Raw genomic sequence first — 23,389 nt, 5'->3', positions numbered from 1 at the left:
TATTTTAAAAATAAATATTATTTATATTTCTGCAAGATTTTCTCTACACTTTCTTACTCTTTTGTTATTGTTACATTCTTATTTATGCCATAATATGTTTTAAATTTGAAGAGTTTAGATAAACATAAAAATTAGTGCACACTGCAATATAATAGTCCCGTAATTTAATCCCAAATTAAATTAGCGACATTAGATGCGGCTTCACATTTGAAAAGTATGCTCTTCAATTATTAAGAGCATGAAAGGGCGTGCAGAAAAGAAAAAACAATTGTTAAGAGCATGACCTGGAAGATTGTGAATGAGCACTTGCACAGTTAAATTATCGGAACAGAATTGTAGGGCCCACCAACTTGTGAATTTCGGTACAATTATTGAGGATTGTAGGGGCCACCAATTTATAACAATTTGAAAAAGACTATACAATTTGTTGATTAATAAAAGAATCCAGTTGGTTGTTTTGTCACTTATGCTTTTGTGGAATATGATCTCGCTTTTTATGATTATAATAACATAATAATAATAATTATAATTCATTTAATAATAATTATATTTTTTAATTAAATGGAAGTTATTTTGAGAATTTAATATTATAGGGACGAATTCATACTCTAGGGTTTTAATAAAATAAAATTGAGTATAAAGGGTTAAACGAAATTTTATATTTCAAAAAATTTATAATATTCATGAATAAAATATAAATAACATAAAGTATAAGGGGTTGATGAAATTATATATATATATGAGAAAATGACAGTTACACTTTAAATATTTAGATAACGGTCATATAAAATTTTAAATTTTTAATGAAGACATTAAAATTTTTTTAATTATAATATCCTTTAAATAGTAATTAAAAAGATTGACTTTAAATTTTTTTAATAAATATAAAACAATATAAATAATTTTTTCTATCTAATAGACTAGTAATATAATTCTAGTAATGACCTCTGTTAGTTATACTGGAAAAAAATTTAAATAGATTTAGTGCACACTTAACCTTTATACCACTTTTACTAATTAAGTTAGAATAATAATTTCTATAACTATTATCTCTTCAAGTTAATAAAATTAGACTGCGTTTGATAAACTTTTTAAATAAATTTTATTTTAAGTTAGTTTAATCTTAACATTATGATAATTGAGATATAGTGTAATTGGAAGTATGTTGGTCTCTTTCTTTGCAAACATTATAAATTACTTAATTTCTCCAATTTCATAGTCAACTTTGCAAAAAATAGTTTGTAACCTAAACTGCATGTAGTAAATTTTTTTTAAATATTAATTCATGCATTGAAATTCGATTCAAGACCCAAATTCTAAAATGACTACTTCTTACACTTAAAATTAGATTATAAAAAAGATAACGGAAAAACATTCTTTCAATAAGAGTTTTAAAATTTTATTAACGAATTCGATGAACAGAAACTGCCCCGGAAGATAACAATAACTCTGAATAATAACCCAATAGTAATCACCAAAACATATTCTGAAAAATAATAAAAGAAAATTTTTTTTAAAAAAAGACTAGACAATAGAAATATTCGATTCTTCACTACTTTGTACTTGCCTTTAATAAGAGTCTCTAATCGTCTAACGCACGACTATTTAAATATTTCAAATTTAATTTGTTGTTTAGTAAATGATTCCACTTTAATTTGTAGTTTAATAAAAGAATTTGTTTGCTTTTGCGGATCTAACTCCATTGCGGAATATTACGATTTGCTTTTGTGGGACACTAAGATCTTGCTTTTTATTGTTGGCGTAAAGACAAATGAACGCATTTTAGAACTTTTCTGACCAACGTTTCAAGACCAGGGCCTAACCATGATAATCGTTAAAAGACTAAAATGCCCACCGAAATTTCTTCTCCTTACATTTTTAATTGAGATATTATTTAAATAAATAACATTAAATCACGCTTTTTCACCACCATGGTTCATATATATAGAGTAAAAAGACAGATATGCCCCTAACATTTGAAAAAATAGTTACACAAACCCCCAAATTTTTAACAAAGAAGTGAAAATTCTGTTTTTGTCATAATATCCTTCGAATGGTAACTAAAAATATTGATCTTAAATTTTTTGATAAGTAAAAAATAACAAAAATATTTAACCTACTTAATTAGAGTTAACAACGAATAAAAATTAAACACACATAGATTTTTTTCCAACAAATTTCATAACCAATCCTTTCTTTTGTTAACCTGCTACTTCTGATCTAACTAAAATAAGTTGTATAAATTTAGAATAATTTATTAATCTTTTCATAATTCTTATTGATTAAATATTTTCATATTAAATTTCAAATTGTAATGTAAAATATGTGAAATTTAAGCTAATGATTAACATTCAAAAATTCATCACCTAAAAAACTTTTTAATTTATATGCAGAGTAATAATAAGATTGCAAAAGAAATTAAAAATATCACAATACTACTTTGAGTTTAACAATAAAAAAATTAAATGAAAAATTAGAAGTGTAGTAAAAGAGAAAAAAGATATTTTAAAAATAAAATAAATATAACTCAAAAAGAGGATTCGTGAGAAGATTGGAAGGGTGCCAATAGTCTAACTCTATGAAATATTACCACTAATCGTCTACATCATTTAGCTCACTTTTTTCCTGCTAAAATCAATTTGGATAGAGATTTCGTTAATCATTAATATTTTTTTGCCCTTTTCTTCATCTTTATGATAATCATCATCTCTGTTTCCAGCTCTAAAAGAATCGATTGCTAAAGTTATAAAGTATATATGTTTATTTCTCTGTGTGCAATAATCTTTTGCGGAATATTACGTTTGTGGAATTTTAAAGATCTTGCTTTTTCTTGTCGGCATTAATTTGTAATAAAATAAAATAACTTTTTTAAAGTAAAGATAATGTACGCATTTTAGAACTTTTCTGACCAACGTTTCAAGAGCAGGACCTAATCCCTAATCATGATAATCGTTAAAAGACTAAAATGCCCACCGAAATTTCTTCTCTGTACATCTTTAATTCAGATATTATTTAAATAACTAATATTAAATCACACTTTTTCACCACCGCGGTTCACATATATAAAAGTAAAAAGACAGCTATGCCCCTAACATTTGAAAAAATAATTATACAAACCCAAATTTTTAATAAAGACATAAAAATTCTGTTCTCATAATATCATTCGAGCTGTAACTTTTGATTAGTACAAAATAATAAAAATATTTAATCTATTTAATAGACTAGTAATATCAAAATATTTTTTAATATTTGAAATGATTTAAAAAATATGATTATTAATTTATCTTAAATAAATCTTTGGGTTAAATAGAATTTTAAATTAATAAAATTTTAAATAGAATTTTAAATTAATAAAATATATCTTACATATTAAGAATCTTAAAGTTATTTTATATAATATTCAAAATACTTTAATTTTTTATATATTATTTTAATAGTATGTGTTATATTTATTATAAAATATGTACAAATAAATAAATTTTAAATATAAAGATTATTTTAAAATATATGATTGTATTTATTTTAAGATTATTTTAAAATATATGATTGTATTTATTTTAAGATTATTTTAAAATATATGATTGTATTTATTTTAAGATTATTTTAAAATATATGATTATACTTATTTTAAGATTAAAATTTAATTTATTATAAAATATTAAAGTAAAATTTTTTAAGTTAATTAGAACAAACAGTATTATAATCAAAAGAAACTTTCGAAGTCCTTTCCATTAACCTCAGGTGTACCTTTTACTTCTCTCTCCATATGAAATAGAGTGAAACTATGGCACCCCTTCATTATCCTTATAAAACCTCACTTCAAATAAATTACAATTAAGGACAAATAAAAATTAAACACACACAGATTTTTTTCCAACAAATTTCATAACCAATCCTTTTTTTTTTTACCTGTTACTTTTTATTTAACTAAAATAAGTTGTATCAATTTAGAATAATCTGTTAATCTTTTCATAATTTATTAAATATTTTCGTACTTAATTTCAAATTATAATGTAAAATATATGAAATTTAAGCCAATGATTAATGTTCAAAACTCAAAAGTTCATCACCTAGAAAACTTTTTAATTTTGTGTAAAATAATAATAAGATTGCAAAAGAAATATAAAATATCACAATACTACTTTGAGTATAACAATAAAAAAAATTAAACGAAAAATTAGAAGTGTATTAATAACTCAAAAAGGTAATCATGAGAAGATTGGAGGGGTGCCAAATTCAATAGTCTAACTCTATGAAATATTACCACACTAATCGCCTATATCATTCAGCTCACTTTTTTTCCAGCTAAAATCAATTTGTATAGATAATTCGATTTCTAAAGTTATAAAGCATATATGCTTATTTCTCTGCGTCCAATAATTCTAGCTAGGTAGAAGTGCAAAAGATTTGACTTTAAATATATTCTAATAAGTGCAAACATTATATAAATAATTGTAGAATAATAATAGTTAAATAATCAAAATGTAAGTAATATATTTATATCTACTGAAAATATTAAAAAAATTTGCGTAAATAATTTTTATAATTAATCAAACATATCTAACATATTAATAATATTAAAATTATTTTAAATTCAAAATAATTTAAATTTTTATAAATTTATTTTAATATTATGTCCCTATTTATTTGAAAAATTATATTAACTTAATAAAATATGTGTAGTAGATTGTAAAACATTAAAATATTTTTTATATTTAAATTATTTAATATATATATATATATATCACATTTATTTTAATATTAGATTTCTATTTATTGTAAAATATTAGAATATACATATTTTTTGAGTTAACACAGTAAAAGGATATTATTAATCAAAATAGGATATCAATATCCCTTATTGAAATCTTGATAATCTGCATGATTATTTCTTTTCTCCGGGATTTAAATTTCATTGGATCCTAATTCATGTCTACTTTCTCTTGATTTATTTTGTGCTTTTGACACTTGGCTAGGCAGTAATTGCTCCTGCAAATCCTTACACCAACACAAACTTATAATTTTAATTAAGAATTGTGTTAATGAGGTTTTAATAAAAGTTTTTCCTCTAAAAGTAATAATAACAATAATTTTGACCAAAGTTTCAAGGGCTTGCTAAGTTTTTAGTAAAAATTTATTGGAAAATGCTTGGTATCTAGAAAGGTGAGAGAAACACGAGAGAAACTTTGGTAAAAATTTATTGGAACATGCTGCCGTTTCACTCCCAAAATCTCTCGCCCTTTTTTAATTAAAAAAATTAAAATATTAATAAAAAATAATAAAGAAAACATAATCTTATCTGCTCCTTACTCCATTTTTGCAACTCTCTCACCATCTCAGTCGAGCGGCTCTCTCTCTCATTGTCTCTCACTATTTCACGATCTCTCTCTCACTCACACACTCCTTTTCACGATCTGAAATTCTCTGGCCTTCTGCAGCTCTTACAAGAAATTAATGCTTTGGTTCTCACAAGGGCAGATTGGTTTTTTGGGAAGCTATTAATTAGAACCATTAATTACTTTAATTTCCATAAATTGTAATGACAGTGCAAATGCATCTAGTTGTGACAGCAAAGGGCCAGCTTGAAGTATTAAATTTCATCAGCTATTACTGGAAAATGCTTTGAAGATAACTTGCTTCTTCCTTTGCTCGACTACAAATTCAAAATTTTCAGGAGTTTTCCATTGTTGTCACAAACCAAGAAATTGTAAAATACACGGCCCGATTCTTTAGCGATGACCATCTCATCGTCGGCGGTCGTGTCATCATTGTCACTGGTCTTGTTCGACCGAGATAGTAAGAGAGAAGTCTGTTAGATGGAGTTTGTGAGAGAGAGTTGTAAAGATGGAATGACATAAAGGATTCGATTTTCTTTATTGTTTTTTATTAATATTTTAATTTTTAAAATTAAAAAAAGGCGAGAGATTGTGGGAGCGAAACGGCAGCACTCAAATTTATTTAAATGCAAAATTACAGACAACACAACGGAACACATACTATGTGGACCTTGAATAATCTAATCTTGAATGTTTAACTTTCATTCCACTAAAGAGAAAATATTTCAACATTAAGTTCACATCAATTTACAATCAATCTATAGCAATAAACAATTGGAAAAACCGCCACTTGGGCTTGTAGCCCAGTGGTGGACCATTGCCCTCAAAGTTAAGCATGACTTTGAGGGCAATGGTTCGAGTCCCCACGGACTCAACCTCCTCCAATTAAACATAATTGTGTGGAGATTTCTATAAACGTCTTTCTCCCTTGCGAAATGCGAGTGGAGTAGAGACATCCCTCCTCCGTGAGGGGTATTTGGGATGGGCATGTACTTCATAGAATAAAAATGTAATAATATAAGTCCCATGTATATATATCTGATTGTAAATATCAGTGTAATGACCTGCTGTCATAGCAGTTGTATATATATCTGTGTAATGCAGTAACCTGATGCTTAATCAGTTTCAAAAAAAAAAAAAACAATTGGAAAAACCATTAAAAACACATTGACAGACAAGGATGAACTAATGCACTGATATATCTTTCAACAAGACATCTATTCAGGCTACATAATCAAATAGAGTCTATCAGAAATATCATTTGCTCTTCCATAACATTCTTCACTGGGTTCAACTCCTCCAACTAATATAGTGGCAAAAACAATTATCCTGCAAGGCTGCAACTACCAATCCAAAGCATGTACTTTTCTTAAACCTGATAAGTTTGCCCTCGAAAGGGGATAGATTGCTTTTCTTTAGAATATCTTTTGCTTGCATCTCTTCTCCATTTTCAGTGTTTTACTTCTTAAATATTTTTGTTTCATGCTTTGATCATCTTGATATACTCCCATCTCTTCCATGATTTGTGTTAAATATATATTAAGGAACTTACGGAAAAGTAACCCACATGCATGTGTTAAATTTAAATATATATTAATGATAGGGCTTTGGCTAAGTTACGTTAAACGTAACTTACGTCAGACACAGCAACAATACTAGTCATGGGACTTGTCATTATTGCTGTGCCTGGCGTAAATTACGTTTAACGTAACTTAGCCGGCTCCTAATGATAGAGCTAAAGTATGTGAGATGACTCCACTTTGAAATAAAATAAAAGCAGGGACACTTGCTTTGTCCTTTTTCAACATTTCACGCATGAAAAGTAAATTTCATTTCATATTACTCCCTTATAAAATAATCATCTTTAAAATATTTCAAACTACTGCTAACATAATTTATTTCAATTTTATTAAGAAGAAAAAATATTTCACCAACATGTTCCATTTTAAATCGAGAGTAAATTAAAATTTATAATAATTTAAGAGACATTTTAAATATTGTTATTTTCAGAGACACACAATCTGAAATTTACAAATGCGTACATTATCTTTAATAATTAAATAGATGTATGGACATAAAATGAATGAAATAGCTCGCCACCAATTGTCCTTAGCAGTAAGTGAATTCCCTGTTTAACTCCAAAGCTTTCACAAAGTTTTTGCCGGTAGCCTGGAAGCAGTCCTCTTCGCCATTATCTGCAATTATTAACATACTTCAGGAGAAGGAAAGCTGAAAAATTGGGGAAAAAAAGACCAAACCCATAAGTGAAAGGAAAATTAGCTAGTTTCTCCCCGTATATATATTTCTGCAGGACCATTACAGGTTGATATGGTTGATCAGACCAGCATTTAAAGCAAGTGAACCTAATTCTGTATAATAAATTATTGCTGTTTTTCTTTAACATTGATATTACCTCAATGCATGAGCTAGTATCTACAGATACTTGCCTTTCACGAAATATGCAAAATGTTTCAGTCTTTCAGATTCAGAGAATTTTATCTTTTCTAACTAAAAGATATTTGATATAAACTGAAGCATTCTTTAGACATTCCAGCACAAAATGTATCTGTTACAAAGTTCTCCAGGTGAGAAAAAATATTCATATCATATTTTCCATTAGTTATTGCAGAATCTTCAGTATTCCAGAGCCACAAATTATATTAGTTACACTGCTCTCCAGGTGAGAGAAAATATTCATATTGTAGTTTCCATTAGTTATATAGCACATATATCAGTATAAAGCTTTCCACTAGTTCTCCAGTAAGTGGCAGAAATCGAGAATCCTACACACGTGAATATGCATAAATACAAAAGTGAGTATACACACAAAAATGAACACACTCACAAATCCAGCCAATATAGTTAATATAAGAGCACATACAGGTCTGGTCATCTTGCTGCCAGTGCACCACATTAGCCTTGTATTCTGGTACTAATTCCTCTGGCGGTTCACTCACCACCTTTCCTAATGCGTTGGACCTCCACTCCGTCTTCACCGTAATTTCAGGAAATTCATCAGATTTCTCAGCAGCACTAAATAAAGCAGCAAAAACCTCCTTCCGTAATTCATTTCTGTCCTTTGGGTGCCTAAGCAATTCCCCTTCGTTAGTATTTGGATTTTCCTTTGCACGACGGAGACAGTACAGTCAAAAGCTAATCAAGTAACCATACATGGATGAGAAATCCCTCCACCCCCTTCCAAAACAAAGTCTAAGAAATATCATAATTCTTTCAATAAAAACCCTTCCCACCATGCCGTGCGTACTGAAGGAAATATATTAGTCTTACAACAAGCTGAGAAAATAAATTAAATACCATACCCTCCAGAAGAATTCAATTGTTGCAATTTTCTTTTATGTGGAGGCCATCCAAAAGTAGAGCACATATCCTCTCATTGTTTATGAAATCATAATAACAGGAAACCAGCTATTAATAACAAAACTTACACTTGAAATTCAACTGTGATGAAAAAGGATTAAAAAAAATATATGAACTTGTTATCTTGGAAGAAGGTAATCTAAGATATAGCGAACTTCGCACATTCATATATGAACACAAAGGATTTGTGGATTTTCTAAAGCCATAATCATTTAATAATCATGAACCAAGCAATAATATATGATTATTATTTCTTTTCTTCTAAACTACAGATATTTGTGCATCAGAATAAAGTGGTACACAATGGTTGTGTGCAGATACACACGCATGATCAACAGGAAAAATCATCTGAACATTTGTATTACTAATTTGGCATACAAAGATTCTCATAATAGTTCAAAATACAAATAAATGAACATTTACATGAAGACACTGTCAATCACCCACTCCTCATTTCTCAAAGATTCATTGTTTAAAGATGAGGCAAATACTCTCCTTGTTACTTAAATAAGAATATCCAAATTCTCCACAATGGCACAATATACAAATTGCATATTCATTTTCCTGTTCAATACCAGTGTTGAGAAAAATTAGTTAAGGCAACTGGTATGCATAAATAATTTTAGCATCTATCATGGATGAACTTGCCAACAGAGTTCCTCTTGTATTCATTAAACTGACAATTATACAAAAAGTTATTGTCAGGGCATAATAAACTATTACATCCTACAACTAGTTTTCACATTACCTAAAATAGATTTCCTTAGCTTGGCTCGAAAGTGTTGCCTAGCCACAGAAAAGAAAAGGAATTCATGATCCCTCTATGATATTACAAAATAGATCATCAACCACTTTTAACGATCTCCAAAACAAGAGTCGTGTACAAAAATTATGACCAATGATTATTTAATACTCGGGAATTATGCATACCTTTTCAGAGGATTTACCAAGAAATTTTGTCTTCTCACCCAAAGTCTCCGCTGAGCGATCAATTAGTTTAGACATGCTTTGAAGAGTGAAGAAAAAACATGTTAGCTAAGAAAATGACTATAGAATGGGCATATCCTCTCCGAAGAATTACTTTATTGATCAAATTAACTTCAGAAGGAAAAATTCATGTTATCAAGCAACAGAAACAGGCAGACCAATTATTTCAAGTTACAAAATAGAAATATAAAATCATGACCTCAACTTTTATTGATTGAGAGGAACATGCATAATGTAAAGCATCACAATCAGGTTAAATGAAAATGGTTCAAGTCTTTAATTGAAACAAACATTTTTGGCTGAAATAAAATGTTGTCTTTAATAATAAGTCTAAATAAAAGCACAGATGTCATTTTGCAAATACCGGCAAGTTTTTTCAGGCCTTTGAACCATGAAGATCTAAATAAAGTACTCCATTGAGTTCAACTACTGAAATTAACCAAAGTATCTCATTCTCACTTTTGGAAGCAGTAGCAAATCGACGTTAATCAAAATGGAAGTTGAACCTTAACATATGACAGCAGTATTTAAGACTTGACTTTGGTATGATATATCAATCACAAAGGAAAATGCGATTTAAAAAATCAGAGGCCTCCATCAAGAAGATATAGCCCTTACCTTTTGCATTTCATATCCACAACTATCTGCAAGTCAAGAATAATACCAAATTAGTGATCACATGCACATGAAAAGAAAAAAGAAGAAGAAGAATAATAAAAAGAGGAGAAAGAAAGAAAGAACATTGAAAAGGACAATATGTATTAAATTGGCATCAATATATTTAAGACGTTACCATGAACCTCCTGAATCACATCCCTGTACAGCTGGAACCCTTCTCCTAGCAATTTAAAAAGAAAATCTTCCATATCCTTCTGCAAATGGTCATCCTTTGATTGTCGGTTTAGTTTCTTCTCTGAAAGTGCAGAAATGCGAAACTCCCTTGGATCCAACTTCAATGGCTTTGATGCCAGAAAAGTGCCATTAGCTGGCTGTGCAGGTTTAACATAATCTTTACCAAGAAAACTTGAAACGGTACGTCCTGATACCAGATGCCATTTTGTATTAGAAACTCTAGATTTTCCATTTCCATAAAATGAATTCTCAGAGATGTAACTATTTGATGATTTTGAAGACTCTTTACCCCTTGCCTCCCCAGCAGAAGTATGGACAGAAGATGTTGAGGTGTTTGCCTGTTTGTTGCAGAGAAATTCACCAGCCAAATCGGGATTTCCCCCTGCATTGCAATAAGCAAAAGTTATTTCTTGCAGAGTAAACACAGAACCAAATGTGTCAAGCAAACCCTTTTAGTGCCTTCCCCTCAATGTCATAATTTAATCCATTAGACCCGACCCAGTTACTTCCATTCCAAATAAACTTCACAGATTAATACAAAAAGAAAAAATCAGCACATGCTTCTGGATTTAAATTTGACATAAATAGTTGGGGAAAACAGAAAATTAAAGCAAAGTTTGGAACACAAATTGAATCACTGTAACACGTAATCTACCCAATCAATGCCAATAAAACAGAAGCCACTAACTATTAGCACGGAAACTCCTTCACAATGTTTTTGTTATAACACAAATTTTCTATACAATCACCCAACATTCATGGTGTGTAATTATAAAATTGGGGAATAAAAGACAAAATCAGCGAAGATATGCTAAACCAACAAAAGATTGTCTATCATGTACATATCCTAATTGCAGCCTAGAAAAAGAAGAATCCCAAAACGGAGCCTTCACCAGTTGAACTGTGGTACTTTTCAAAACCACAAACTCATGAATAAAGCTCCCAATTTCACTAGTATTGTGACGGTTACTTCACTTACATGAATATTCAACAAACTCGAAATCCCCATCTACAATCACATGGTTACCTACAGTATGATCAATATTAAATGAAACGCAATTATACATAACAAATATATGGGGGGAAAAAAGCAAAAGAGAGAGAAATGAATGAAATACAATTGTACATAATTTCAAATAAAAACAACAATAAATAAATAAATCAACTTCCATTAGACCAAAAATCGATTACTTGTTCCATCAATCATAACAGCATTCCAGATAAGATAATACACAAATACGACAACCAAAAAATGCAGCATGCAAAATAAGTGATTCAATAAAAAATGAGTTCCTAAGAAATATAGAAAGAAAATCCGAGAAGCTTACAAGAGAGGTTTTGGTGAGGTTTTAGGGGAATGACAGGGGCTCAGTTCTTCTCTACTCACTTCTTCTCCCCACAGTTGCTTTGAAGAATGCATTTGTTCATATAGAAAAAGAAAAAAGAGTCTGTTAAAATGGGTTTATTTATTATTATTTTATTATTATTATTATTATTATTATTATTATTATTAACATAAAGTGTATGGGAGAAGTTTAGTGCTTATAAATATATTTCACATCACTGAGTATAGCAGAAGCCTAACACTTGTAAAGGGTGATTCACAACTTATAAACATATTCTATATTACTCAGGTATGAGAGAAGCCTAATGCTTATAAAGTGTTATCCATCCTAATTGGATTTGGCATGCCAAATCCACTAGTGTGCATGCACAATGTGCCCTCCTATCACTGTCTTGGCCGAATATAATTTGCTATACTAAAACATTACATTACAACAACTAACAATTAAGTGATCTGAAAATAGAGAAAACAACAAATAAAATAAAAAGAAACCAATCACAAAATTGGAGGCTTTCAATGACATAATTAGTCCTTCTTTGAGAGCTTCAAAACAACATGTCATCTGTCTAATTCTTACATTTGTATCCCAAATTATGACTCTTTGCATCAGCAAATCCTACATGATCAGAAGGGCAGTTAATGTGAGAAGAGAAATGAAAAGCTAATAATTGTACAAGAATGCCACCATACAACAACAAATAGAGACCAAAATTTAACAATAAAGGAAAATAAAAATTAGATATAAATATGCAATAAATGGAAAAGCACTTACCATAAATTTTATTCAAATTTTTCTAATTGAATAACCTTAAGATTAACATCCATCTCCATAAATTTTTCTATTTGAATAACCTGTCGCTTCCCACAATTTATGACAAGCCTTCATCTTAACTCAGTGAGGGCTGTTCAAACGAAAACATTCTCGAGCCTTTGCAACTTCGACACAGCAGAACTTTAACTCTTCCAAATTTCCACAACTTGAAAAACCTAGTTTTTCAAGATGCTTCAACTCTGCCACGGCAAATGACTTTGGATCATCACAGTCTACAAGCTCCATGCATTGTGTACAGCTTTGAAACTTTTGGAAGCTCATAAGTTTTTGGACAGCAGAAAAACTTTTCAAGATGATGCTTAATACATTTAAACGTTTTAAACTAAGCAACTCCCAAACCAAGAATTCATTACCACTAAATATAACGCTATTTTCTGGTATCTGAACAAGATAACCACAACTGAATATTCGCGGAACATGTAGCATCGAAAAGTAACAAATCAATTGCTTTGGAAATGTAGAGAGATAATTTGTGTACTCCGGTTCAAACACTTAAGATTTACCAAGGCTTTTAGCTCTTCTGGCAACTCAGTGACGGGAGCATCTGAAAGACTAAGGTATTGTAGTGAAAACAATTTCAAAACCGTTGTTTGGATAAAATTTAAAAGAGTAAGCGAAGGCATAAATTCGAAGAAACCGCTGTTTAGATAAAATTTCAACAAAGAGAATGAAGAAAACTGATGAGTAGAATACAAAGAATTTGCTTCTGGGCTTAGCAAAAGACAAGATATTTCGATTTCTATACTGCAACGTTCATAAGCAAATGCACATAGTTGAATCAACCAAATCAGGGAGAAAATACAATACTTAATTTGAATTGCAAGCACGACTAACTACTTTGCAATTCAGCTCTGACTTGAATTTTTTAATAGGGAATCATTCGCATCAAAATGCTTAATTGATTTACGACAAACGATTAAGGCAATTGATAGTGACATATAATCAAACCTTCGTAATCTTCATAGCACAATATTAAAACAAGCGTAGAATAATCATTTCATGTTTCTAGAATTTCTCTTTAAATAAGAAACAACAAGTAATGATAACAATTTTAGGCAAAAGTTTCAAAATCATAGCTGTCAACATTTCTACATATTTCCTACATTTTTCTAAAAACATAAATAATTGAATAAAAAAATGATCGGAAAACTAACCACCAGGGCAACTTCAATGCCACCTTGGTTTCTCTGGTATCCTAGAACAGTACATGGCTCTGAAGAATGAAACGAAGGTAACAGTACAAAATCCGCCATCTGGACAACTAATAAATCATGCAAATCAGCGACAAAGCTGGCACGGTGGCTCCCATCATCAAGAATCGTTTAGTAATGGCGTTTCAATTATACAGAGATAGCTCATCATACCTTTGCTTTGCTCCTGCTCAAGTGAAAGGGGTGGTATTTCGTACTGTTGTCAATGGAAATAACATTTGTGCCACAAAAGTTTTGAGAAATAACACAAAGAAGATAGTTTATAATTACTTTTCAAACAGGTATCTTTTATTAGTGGAAGTGGCAATTTGGGTTTTCTGTGCTGTGTTGTCTTCTTATCACGTCAAAATTGAACCAACTAAACTTCTCCTTATGTAATAATTATATCAAGAATCTCAATTCTTACAGAAATCCATTTATTATTGTGTCACCTAATAATAAAATAATAAAATTTTCTTCATTAAAATAATATTTTAACGTACTATATTCTTTTAGAAATGATGTACTATCACCTACAAAACATGATAAATGTAACACATATCTAATTGACTAATATATAATTTAATATTAATTGATTAATTAATCCTTCGTAAAACAAGTTATCATATTAGCACGCTTATGATAAATCGTTACAATTCTTATTCCAATTGTTTAATTTAAACAATTCATCAAAAAAGATTTAGTAAAAATTATTTCTGCATAACATTCTTGAGAAAAAGAAATTGAGTTCAAAATTGAAAAACAAAGAATATTTGGATTTGAATTCACATCCAACTCAAACGAAACAGCGATATTCATAAAAAAAAAGTTTGAATTCTCTTCCCCAAAAAAAAAAAATTATGAGGTTGATAATAAAAATTTTTACAGTAGCTTTCAGTATTTTTAAGTTATTAATTTCCTGCAAAAATCAATAAAAATAAAAACGATTACTTTGTTGGTCCATTGGATATGACTCAAGTAATTTTGAAACAATTTTTTTTAACTTAGTGATGACAATAAAAAATCCTTGCTTGTTCTTTTTTTTGGAAAAAAATTTAATAATTATCGATAATAAAATAATGATATCTCTTTCCTTTTTTACCCTCGCAACCTAATAAAATTTCCTTATCTAATACCCATATTAAAACTCGCGCTTTCACTTTCCCTCTTCCAATTTGGCGCGCGATCTGGTCAATTTCAAAAGCCAAAAGGTCAGTCAACTCTCTAAACCGTAATTTTCTGTTTGTTTCCCGAGAAAATCCATGAAAATGAACCGTTAAGTGTAGCATTTTTAGCATGTTATGGCTGAAATTTTGAACTTCATCTGTTGCTTGTTCCTCTCGAAATGTGAAATCTTCTAATTTTGATTTTTGACACAAATTCGAATTGAGTTTTCTAATTCGATATATCGATCTCTTGTTATACAATTCCTATGTGTGATAGAATCCTGTGCTTCACTTCCTTTGCGTATAATTGCAAATTTTTTGGGTTCTGTTTCTCTTGGAATTTAGGTTTGCTTCCAAAGAGCATAACTTATTAATTTGTACAGGAGCTTCTGAAATAATGAAAGCTTCTTGCTTGACTCCTGAATTTGGAGTTCATTCTCTGACCAATTTTTTTCTTAATGGTTAATTAGTTTTTTATCGAGGCTTGGTTTTTTTGTGCATGCCATTTGTTTGCTTTCGTGCCCTCATTTCATTTGAGTTCAAATTTTCTCCATATTCATTTTGCGTGTCTCCATTTTGTTTCTTGTTTACAAAGGAGATGAAGAGTTAAGTTAGAATTTACAATTAGCTGCTCGTGATCTAATTTTCACTCGTTTTTTGTTTGGGATTAGGTCTGAGCTATTTGATGACCAAAACTCTGTAAACTTCTATGAACAATGAACCTTTGGAGTTTCAATGGATTGAATGAGTATCTATTGGCATCATCATTTTCAAAATCTGTTGTATGGAAGCTTTTGCTGAGTTCTGTCAACTATAGTAAAGCATGGAACTTCACCTAAGGAGGCAATTCACCAAGTTGGCTTTCAGATTTTTAAGTTGAATATTCTTACTGCATTTTATTCGGCTGCGTGCATTAGGATTATTTACTTAAAAACTTTTTGTTGTAGAGGTAAATGGAATATTGGCTTGGCGTGTGATGAGGTGGTGATGCAAAGACTTTAGATCGAAAGAAATGCCCTTAACTTTGCAAGATGATTATAGACCTGTGAATTAACTGGTGAGACTACAAGAAAGCTTTCTATAACAAATGAGGGACCTGTATTGATTCTCATCAATAAATATTAAAGTTGAGGACAAAATGCAATTTGTGCTTGGACAAATACACTGCATCTGATTTGTTTAGTCTTCTTGATGTTTTTGTGCAAAGTTCTAATTGCTTAAATGCTTCTGTAAGGTGCACTATATTAAACATTTTCTCAAGTTAAGGAGGAAAACCATGTGCTCTTTTCAAATTTCAAGCCATCTTGCAGTTTTTAGCTTTCTAGGATACTGCTTGAAGTATTAGTTTGTAAGATCAACGTCTAATTATTTTCTTGTCTATATATCTTAATTCTCTCTCTCTCTCTCTCTCTCTTCATAGTGCTTTCAACTTATTTCCTGATAAGTGAGGATAGAGACAGAGGGATGAAGTTCAAAGCATTTCTCACAGAGAATGAAGTAAATCTCTTAGAAAAAAGATTCCTACCTGCCCTAGACAAAATGGGGAAGGTATGCCACCTCTTCCTCACTAGAGAGACAGCTTACTTCCTCCACAACCTTCTCAGTGGCGAAGGGATTCAATGTGTTGCCCAGTTTCACAAGGAAACTCTCTTCGATGATTACTGCATCTCAAGCCAAAATGAGGACTGCATTGCCTTTGCCGTAGACATATCACTTCGTCAGTGTGCTGTTCGAAGTAGTGTCAGTAGTTGCTCTGAAATTGGTGCAGCTGGATCCGCTGCCAATTGCCTCCAAATAAAATTGGTGAAGAAGCTGCCTCCAAATTGTACTCAAGCAATGCCTTTCCTTACCTTTGAAACCAAGGGGTACAAGTCTGCAGTAATCCAAGATGTTCCAATTTCAAAACCATTGTCAAGGGCTCAAGGTCTTGAACTTCAAACTGCTTTAGATATGGCTCAAGATATACCTCCGACTCTGGTTCAGGTTCCAGATTTGAATCAGTTGCAGAATTTCGTGGACCGGATGAAGCATGTTGGTGATTTGTTAAATGTCTCCATTTGCAAATATGGGGATCTCCATTTGCAAATATCAACAACTCTGATCACACTAGGTGCTGAGTTTAGAAAATTGTTGGTTATTGGAGAGAAAGCTGTAGCTCCATCTGAGGACCGAAATTTGAGTGCTCAGACTCGATCAGAGAGGGCAATATCCAGAGGGGATGCTCAATCTGTGCAAGTGAGCATGAAGCACTTTTCAAAAAGCCTCCAGGGTCACCTAGCAAAGCCAGATTGTGCATTCTTTGGTATTGCTCCACAGGGTGCTTGCTTGACGGTGATATTCCAGTTCTTCATTCCTGGCACACGTTAAACTGATAAATCAATCAGTCTGCATTGCAGGCTTCCAGTGCTCGACCCAGGCACATAGTCTATCAATTAACCATCTCTGGCTAAGGCTCGAGCCTCTGAAGTCTTATGGTAACTTGGATACTCTTGAATATTTTGGGATTAAAATGAGAGATAATGAATGAATTAAAATCACGAGTCTAATATTTTGCTTTCGAAGTAGAATATATTCGTACAAGCTTAATGCCAAAATTGGTAATACTGAACATTGAAATGATGAACTTCTGCGTGTTTCCCTTAATATTCATATATTTTTATGTTTTGTACTTGTTGCAGAAATTTTGTGTACATAGATGATAGATGATAGATGGAAACTTTATTGTCAAATAAAAAGAGTAAAGGAAAAAGGAAAGAAATTTATTCACATTGCATAGGATTAACTTTCACTTTTATTTTTTAATTTAAATTACTATCTCACATACATAATTGGCAATTAATGGAATGTCTCAAATGTATAGCATGTGCATTAATGTAATGACAAAAGTAAATAACAGATAAAAAATAAAGGTGAACGCATTTTAGTCTCCACCATTTGAACTAATTATTATTTACTCCTGGTATTTTAAAAAAATAATTGAAAGCAACTCTATAGTAATTTTCATAATTGTTGGATCTAACTTTTTATGGATAAGATAACATTTGTATTGATATAACTTAGAACTCAAATAAATCTTACACGCAACAATAGAAAAATAAAGAATAATTAAATATATTTTAGTGGAAACATATATATAATAAAGATCCATTATTATATAGACAATAATGATGATGATAGCAGTAAGCAATTCATTTGAGATGTTCTTAAATATGCAATCGGGTTGAATTTTTATTTCACGTCACGTTAAATTTGTAGAGTTTGTTTTTCCATACAAATCATTACAAGCTCATCTACCACTCCTAATTACGCAAGTGTTCCACCAATTCTTCCTGTTTCATTTCCTAGTACTCCATTGTCGGCACCTACTCCATCTATTGTGGGCCCTCTGGAGTTGCCACCGTGTACTGCTCCTTCTTCTCTACCGGTAACATCTCCGCAGCAATCCTCCCAACCTACTTCTACCTCTACACAAAGCACTTCTTCACTTCCTGTTCAATCATCTTCCTAAACTCCACTAGATCATTGCCCCACAAGTCATCATGATATGACTACCCGAGCTAAAAATAAGATTCACAAGCCGTTACAAAAACTTAACCTCCGTGCTCATTTTAGCCCTTCTTCTGATTGTGAACCTACAACTGTGACGCAAGCTATCAAAAATCTTCACTGGCGTCCAGCTATGTCAGAAGAGTATGATGCTCTTGTTCGTAACGGGACATGGAAGCTTGTTCCACCTCCCATCCCTTCCAATATTGTTGGCTGCAAATGGATTTTTGTATTAAAAGACATTCCAACGGTTCTGTTGACAGGTTTAAAGCTCATCTTGTTGCCAAAGGGTTCAATCAATGGCCTGGTGTGGACTATTATGACACTTTCAGTCCAGTTGTTAAGTCCACCACAGTACGGCTTGTTCTTAGTATTGATGTTAGTCATGGCTGGCCTCTTCGTCAATTGGATATCAATAACGCCTTTCTTCAAGGTCAGCTTTCCGAAGATGTTTATATGGCGCAACCACCAGGTTTTATTGATTCTGATCATCCAAAATATGTTTGTGCTGAATTCTCCACCAAATATTTTCTGATACATCATTCCTTGCTTCGATTAACTCTATAGAATGACTCTTCCATGCTTGATTCTTGGTAATGGTGATGGCATGTATACTATTCAAACTAAAGTTGAGGACCATTGATGGTGCTTTGGATAATTGATAGAGTAAGGAATGTGAACAATATTTATTCAAATGACTTGTCAAGCGAACGGATAGGTATCCTTGACAATTTGCAAGCAGGATTTGTTTTGTAGCCATTATAGTATTTTGTAGATATTGCGAATTATTTGTGAGGTACTGAACTGATTGATGTTCTAATTAGAGATAAAACACAAATAATTGATTATGTTTTACTTAACATACTATTTACATAGCATTAGAGCAGAAAAATCATCAATGATATTTTGAAAATAATTGATTATATTTTGCAGAAGACAGGAAAGAGAGAGAGAGACTGAAATAAAAACAGAGAACAGGGCAAAAATAAAGTATACTTAATATTTATTACATACAATGCACATAAATAAAGTATCAATTGGTTTAAGTCATATATATGTTCTTCTCGCTCGTCTTTTGACAGGAAATTAAATCGCTAAGAAGATAGAACAGGGCAAAATTTGACAACAAAAAGTAAAAAACCAGAGCATCAATTCCATTAATTCAACATTTAATTGTGATTTGCAGAAGACAAAGAGAGAGAGAGAGAGAAAGAAACTAACCAGAAATCAAATAAAAACAGTGAAGAAAACGACAAGAATAAATTTCTTTTAAATTCTTCTTTTTAAAAGACAAACGCACTCACCAGAAATCAAATTTTGCGACCACTGCTCAGGAACGAGGTTGGAAACAGGAACGAAAAGCAATTTGAGTGGCTTCATCCTCCCATTGAAGTCGGTTCCACCAGAGTGTGTATCCACGAATAACAACATTACGCTCTGTTGCACTGTTGGAATCGAGCGGAAGCCTTCTAAGCTGATCGCATCTACGTACCTCCATTTTTTTGAGATGAGTGAAAGGCAATGGCTTCCAGTAGATGCTCCTCAAAATTGGTAAATACGATAAATGAAGACTTTGGAGATTTTCAAAAGGGCTTATGTGTCCCATCATCTCAGGAGTCTCAGCAATTTCTCCGACGCTGATTATTTCTTCCATAGCATCGCATTGCAATAGCTCAAGAGACTTGAGGTTTGGAGCAAAAACGAGGAATGTCACATCTTTCAATTTACCGCAACTAAATATGGTAACACGGTGAAGGCTGCGGAAAACAAAAGGTTCCCGCCTTTTTCGTACTATCTCTGTATAATCAATCTTCAATTCTTCCAACTCAATACCTTCATAAATATATAATTCATTGAGGTGGTTTAGATCTGCGAAAGCCGCAGCATCAATAATCGACTTTGTATCTCCGGCCAACTGGAGGAAAAGAGATCGAATACAACTTTTTAACTTATTTGAGCTCAAAAAGATTTGGAGAGCCTGATAACTTCCCAAGGTCAACTCCAATACCTCTAAATATTTCAAACCGAGCAATTCCTGTACTAAAACTTCACCCCCACCAAATAAAACGCTGTCTTCTGGTGCTTCATGAAAACATTCATAGCCAGTAGCGAACATTCTCAACACACGTAACCCTGAAGAATTTGATATTAGTTGCCGTGGAATTCTAATTAACTTGCTTGTCCACCTCAAATTCAAACATTTCAGATTTACCAACAACTTTAACTCTTCTGGTAACTCTTGTATTTCGGTGCGTGAAATATCAAAAAGTTCTAGTGAACCCAACTTTGACATCCCCAAAGGTAATTGAAAAGTAAAATTCCCGCAGTTTGAAATCTTCAAAACTTTGAGAGAAGGCATAAATTGGAAGAAGCCATCCGCGATCATCTCCAACTCCTCATTAAAGTCAAGAAATAAAGTGAGGAGATCAGGGCATGTGGGAACCTCCGACAGAATTTTAATTTGGTTTTGCATCAATGACAATCTTGTCACATTTTCCGATTCTCTAACAGCCGGTGCCTGTTCTAATCCAGCGCCTGCACAAACCAAAAAGTGTCTCCTCTCCTCAATTTCACAAGCTATCCATAGAGCCATATCACGAACAACGTCATGCATTTTTACTCTATCATCTTCTATCCCTTCTAGTAAACACGCATGAATAAGAGTGCCCACAATGTAGTAACCTTGGTTTTCTGCACTAAACCTGTCAGATTCCTCTAAGAATCCCTCACCAATCCAACAATCAATCAAGTCCCATTTAAGAATTCCATAATCTTCGGGATATAAACAACAATATAAGAAACAAGATCTAATCGTCTCATTCTGCAAACTATCATAGCTAAACTTTAAAAGAGGATACACCTCTTTTCCCAAACCTGCAAACTCAAAAGCTGATCTTCTTAGCACTTCAACTGCGTGTATCCACTCCTCGGCTGTCCTTTTGCAGGCCATAGCTCGACCAATAGTAATAAGTGCGAGTGGCAAACCACCACACTCTTTGGCCACAATTTGGGCTAGCTCAACGATATCATGATGACTCTGAAGAGTTTCTTCCCCAACTTTTTCTCGAAACAGTTCCCAAGCATCCTTTTCTGATAAGCACGCCACTAGGAACTTCCTGTCAGCTTCCATGCTACCACAAACATCGATGAAACGGGTTGCGAATACGACTTTTGAGGTAGTATTTTGTGGTCCGGGAAGTGGAACGCCCACTTTTGTTAAATCAACCCGCTCCCATAAATCATCTAACAACAATACAAATCTCTTCTCTCCTAAACTCCGCAGGATGTCTACAGCTTTCTCCTCAAAACTTTTATTCTTCCATGAATCATCAGACAGACCTATCTTCTTCCCAATATCGTCTTGAATTTTTTCAAGTCGCAGGTCTTTTGAAACTACGACCCAAATCACACAATCAAAGTTGGTGGGACTCTCAAGAAATTTATTGTTGATATGGGTCAACAGTGTGGTTTTACCAACACCGCCCATACCATATAGGCCAATGATTCCCACTGATTCTTCTACAAGACATCTCCAGACTTGTTCAAGTTGTGATTGCAAGCCTACTACTGTTCGCTCAATGGGTCTTTCATCTGCTACAGGTTCCGGAGCTCTCTCGGGCACCACCTCAGTAGCCACCGCCTCAAAAACTCCCTCGGCGATTAAAGCCTTCACATCTTGTAGCTTTTTAGCCACTTGTTTTCCGAACTTGTAGCTTGACCTGCAGTTCTTGGAACAGTAGCCTCCAACACATAATTCGCCAATTTCTTCAGAGCCGTCTGTGATAAGTTCATCGGCTCCAGTTTTAACAGCATCCACCCTCGAAACCCACCATTCCACTTGGCCCAGCCTTCTCATTTGTTGCCGTTCAGCATTGACAACCCTCATCATCACATCGTTCTTTGCTGCGATTAGTCTTCCCAGTTCAGTCTCCAAGTCTACAAGATTATCTGGGAGGTTACGAAGGTATGCTGCTTTTCCAAGAAAGCAATCCAAGCAACGATTGAAAAGAGCACCATCGCATGCGATCTGAAAAATGCTACACATCTTTGGAATTTTGTTAAGAAAGAAAATTGATTGAGTTTGATAAACTGAAGCTGCTGTAGGCTGTGGAAGAGAAATTTTAGTAATGACCTCTGTTCGTTATACGGCAAAAATTTTAAAAAGATTTAGGCATTCGGGCCCCACTGTAATTGCCTTTAAGAAAAGAGCATCGCACATTCACACTTGCAAACATGAACCGCTAACTTTTGAAGGAAAAACAGTAATTACCAAAAACTAATTTTGAAAAATAATAAAACAAGAATTTGAAAAAGACTATTCGACTACTTTTTACTTGCGTTTAATAAAAAGAGCCTAATCGTCTGTCCTACTTGTATTCAAAAGAATCCATTTTAATTTGTAGTTTAATAAAAGAATACAGCTGGTTGTTTTGTCACTTTTGCTTTTGGGGTGGAATATGATCTCGCTTTTTCTTGTTAGTTTTGAAAAACAATAAAACAAGAATTTGAAAAAGACTATTCGACTACTTTTTACTTGCCTTTAATAAAAATTAAAAAGAGCCTAATCGTCTGTCCCACTTGTATTCAAAAGAATCCACTTTAATTTGTAGTCCACCTAGTTGTTTTGTCACATATTATTTAAATCAATAATATTAAATAAAGCTTCTCCACCGTGGTTCACATATACCCTAAATATTTAGAGAATTGATCATGAAAATTTTTAAATTTTTAATAAAGATGTTAAGATTTTTTTTTAT

General features: G+C 32.2%; 5 protein-coding genes across 20 annotated transcripts in view; 3 read left to right on the top strand and 2 right to left on the bottom strand.

The window, feature by feature from the left end:
- Positions 1 to 19,559, top strand: part of LOC112495979 (uncharacterized) — a 43,863-nt gene extending 24,304 nt beyond the window's left edge. For both annotated transcript variants that reach the window (XM_052444875.1, XM_052444874.1), the window contains one exon: positions 19,429 to 19,559. The gene's annotated coding sequence lies outside the window, so the exon portion shown is untranslated. The remainder of the gene's footprint in view (positions 1 to 19,428) is intronic.
- LOC127903801 (protein FAR1-RELATED SEQUENCE 6-like) overlaps positions 1 to 23,389 on the top strand; it is a 53,750-nt gene that overhangs the window by 26,175 nt on the left and 4,186 nt on the right. The gene's annotated exons all lie outside the window — the stretch shown is intronic.
- Positions 7,276 to 23,389, bottom strand: part of LOC102611321 (probable disease resistance protein At5g63020) — a 66,506-nt gene continuing 50,392 nt past the window's right edge. Inside the window, exons 5-15 of one of the 13 annotated variants that reach the window (XM_052444828.1) lie at positions 14,095 to 14,107; positions 11,882 to 13,991; positions 10,843 to 10,935; positions 10,495 to 10,740; positions 10,320 to 10,345; positions 9,645 to 9,720; positions 9,463 to 9,500; positions 8,657 to 9,278; positions 8,508 to 8,531; positions 8,218 to 8,423; positions 7,276 to 7,531 (exon numbers count right to left, since the gene is read on the bottom strand). The gene's annotated coding sequence lies outside the window, so the exon portion shown is untranslated. The other 12 variants (XM_052444822.1, XM_052444827.1, XM_052444821.1 and 9 more) reach the window with 12 other exon arrangements.
- LOC102612729 (uncharacterized) lies at positions 15,059 to 17,711 on the top strand. 3 transcript variants are annotated; one of them, XM_052444871.1, is made up of 4 exons: positions 15,059 to 15,131; positions 15,758 to 15,941; positions 16,034 to 16,143; positions 16,507 to 17,711. In XM_052444871.1, exon 4 carries the CDS (start codon positions 16,551 to 16,553, stop codon positions 17,451 to 17,453), a length of 903 nt encoding a protein of 300 aa, XP_052300831.1. In that variant the 5' UTR covers positions 15,059 to 15,131; positions 15,758 to 15,941; positions 16,034 to 16,143; positions 16,507 to 16,550; the 3' UTR covers positions 17,454 to 17,711. The 3 variants fall into 3 exon arrangements, with proteins under 3 accessions (XP_052300831.1, XP_052300833.1, XP_052300832.1); XM_052444872.1 differs by lacking the exon at positions 15,758 to 15,941 and having other exon boundaries at positions 15,101 to 15,131; XM_052444873.1 differs by lacking the exons at positions 15,758 to 15,941; positions 16,034 to 16,143 and having other exon boundaries at positions 15,076 to 15,131.
- On the bottom strand, positions 19,937 to 22,784 carry LOC102628723 (probable disease resistance protein At5g63020). Its single transcript, XM_052444845.1, has one exon. It carries the CDS (start codon positions 22,675 to 22,677, stop codon positions 19,963 to 19,965), a length of 2,715 nt encoding a protein of 904 aa, XP_052300805.1. The 5' UTR covers positions 22,678 to 22,784; the 3' UTR covers positions 19,937 to 19,962.

This window comes from Citrus sinensis, chromosome 7 (assembly GCF_022201045.2).
Source record: "Citrus sinensis cultivar Valencia sweet orange chromosome 7, DVS_A1.0, whole genome shotgun sequence".
Taxonomy (NCBI): Eukaryota; Viridiplantae; Streptophyta; class Magnoliopsida; order Sapindales; family Rutaceae; genus Citrus; species Citrus sinensis.
Note: the sequence above shows the minus strand (reverse complement) of the source record. Positions and strands in the feature narration are given on the sequence as shown.

Bases quoted from the DNA above. Each gene is read 5' to 3' on its own strand.
- LOC102612729 (XM_052444871.1), top strand. From the start codon at position 16,551: ATGAAGTTCAAAGCATTTCTCACAGAGAATGAAGTAAATCTCTTAGAA.
- LOC102628723 (XM_052444845.1), bottom strand. From the start codon at position 22,677: ATGTGTAGCATTTTTCAGATCGCATGCGATGGTGCTCTTTTCAATCGT.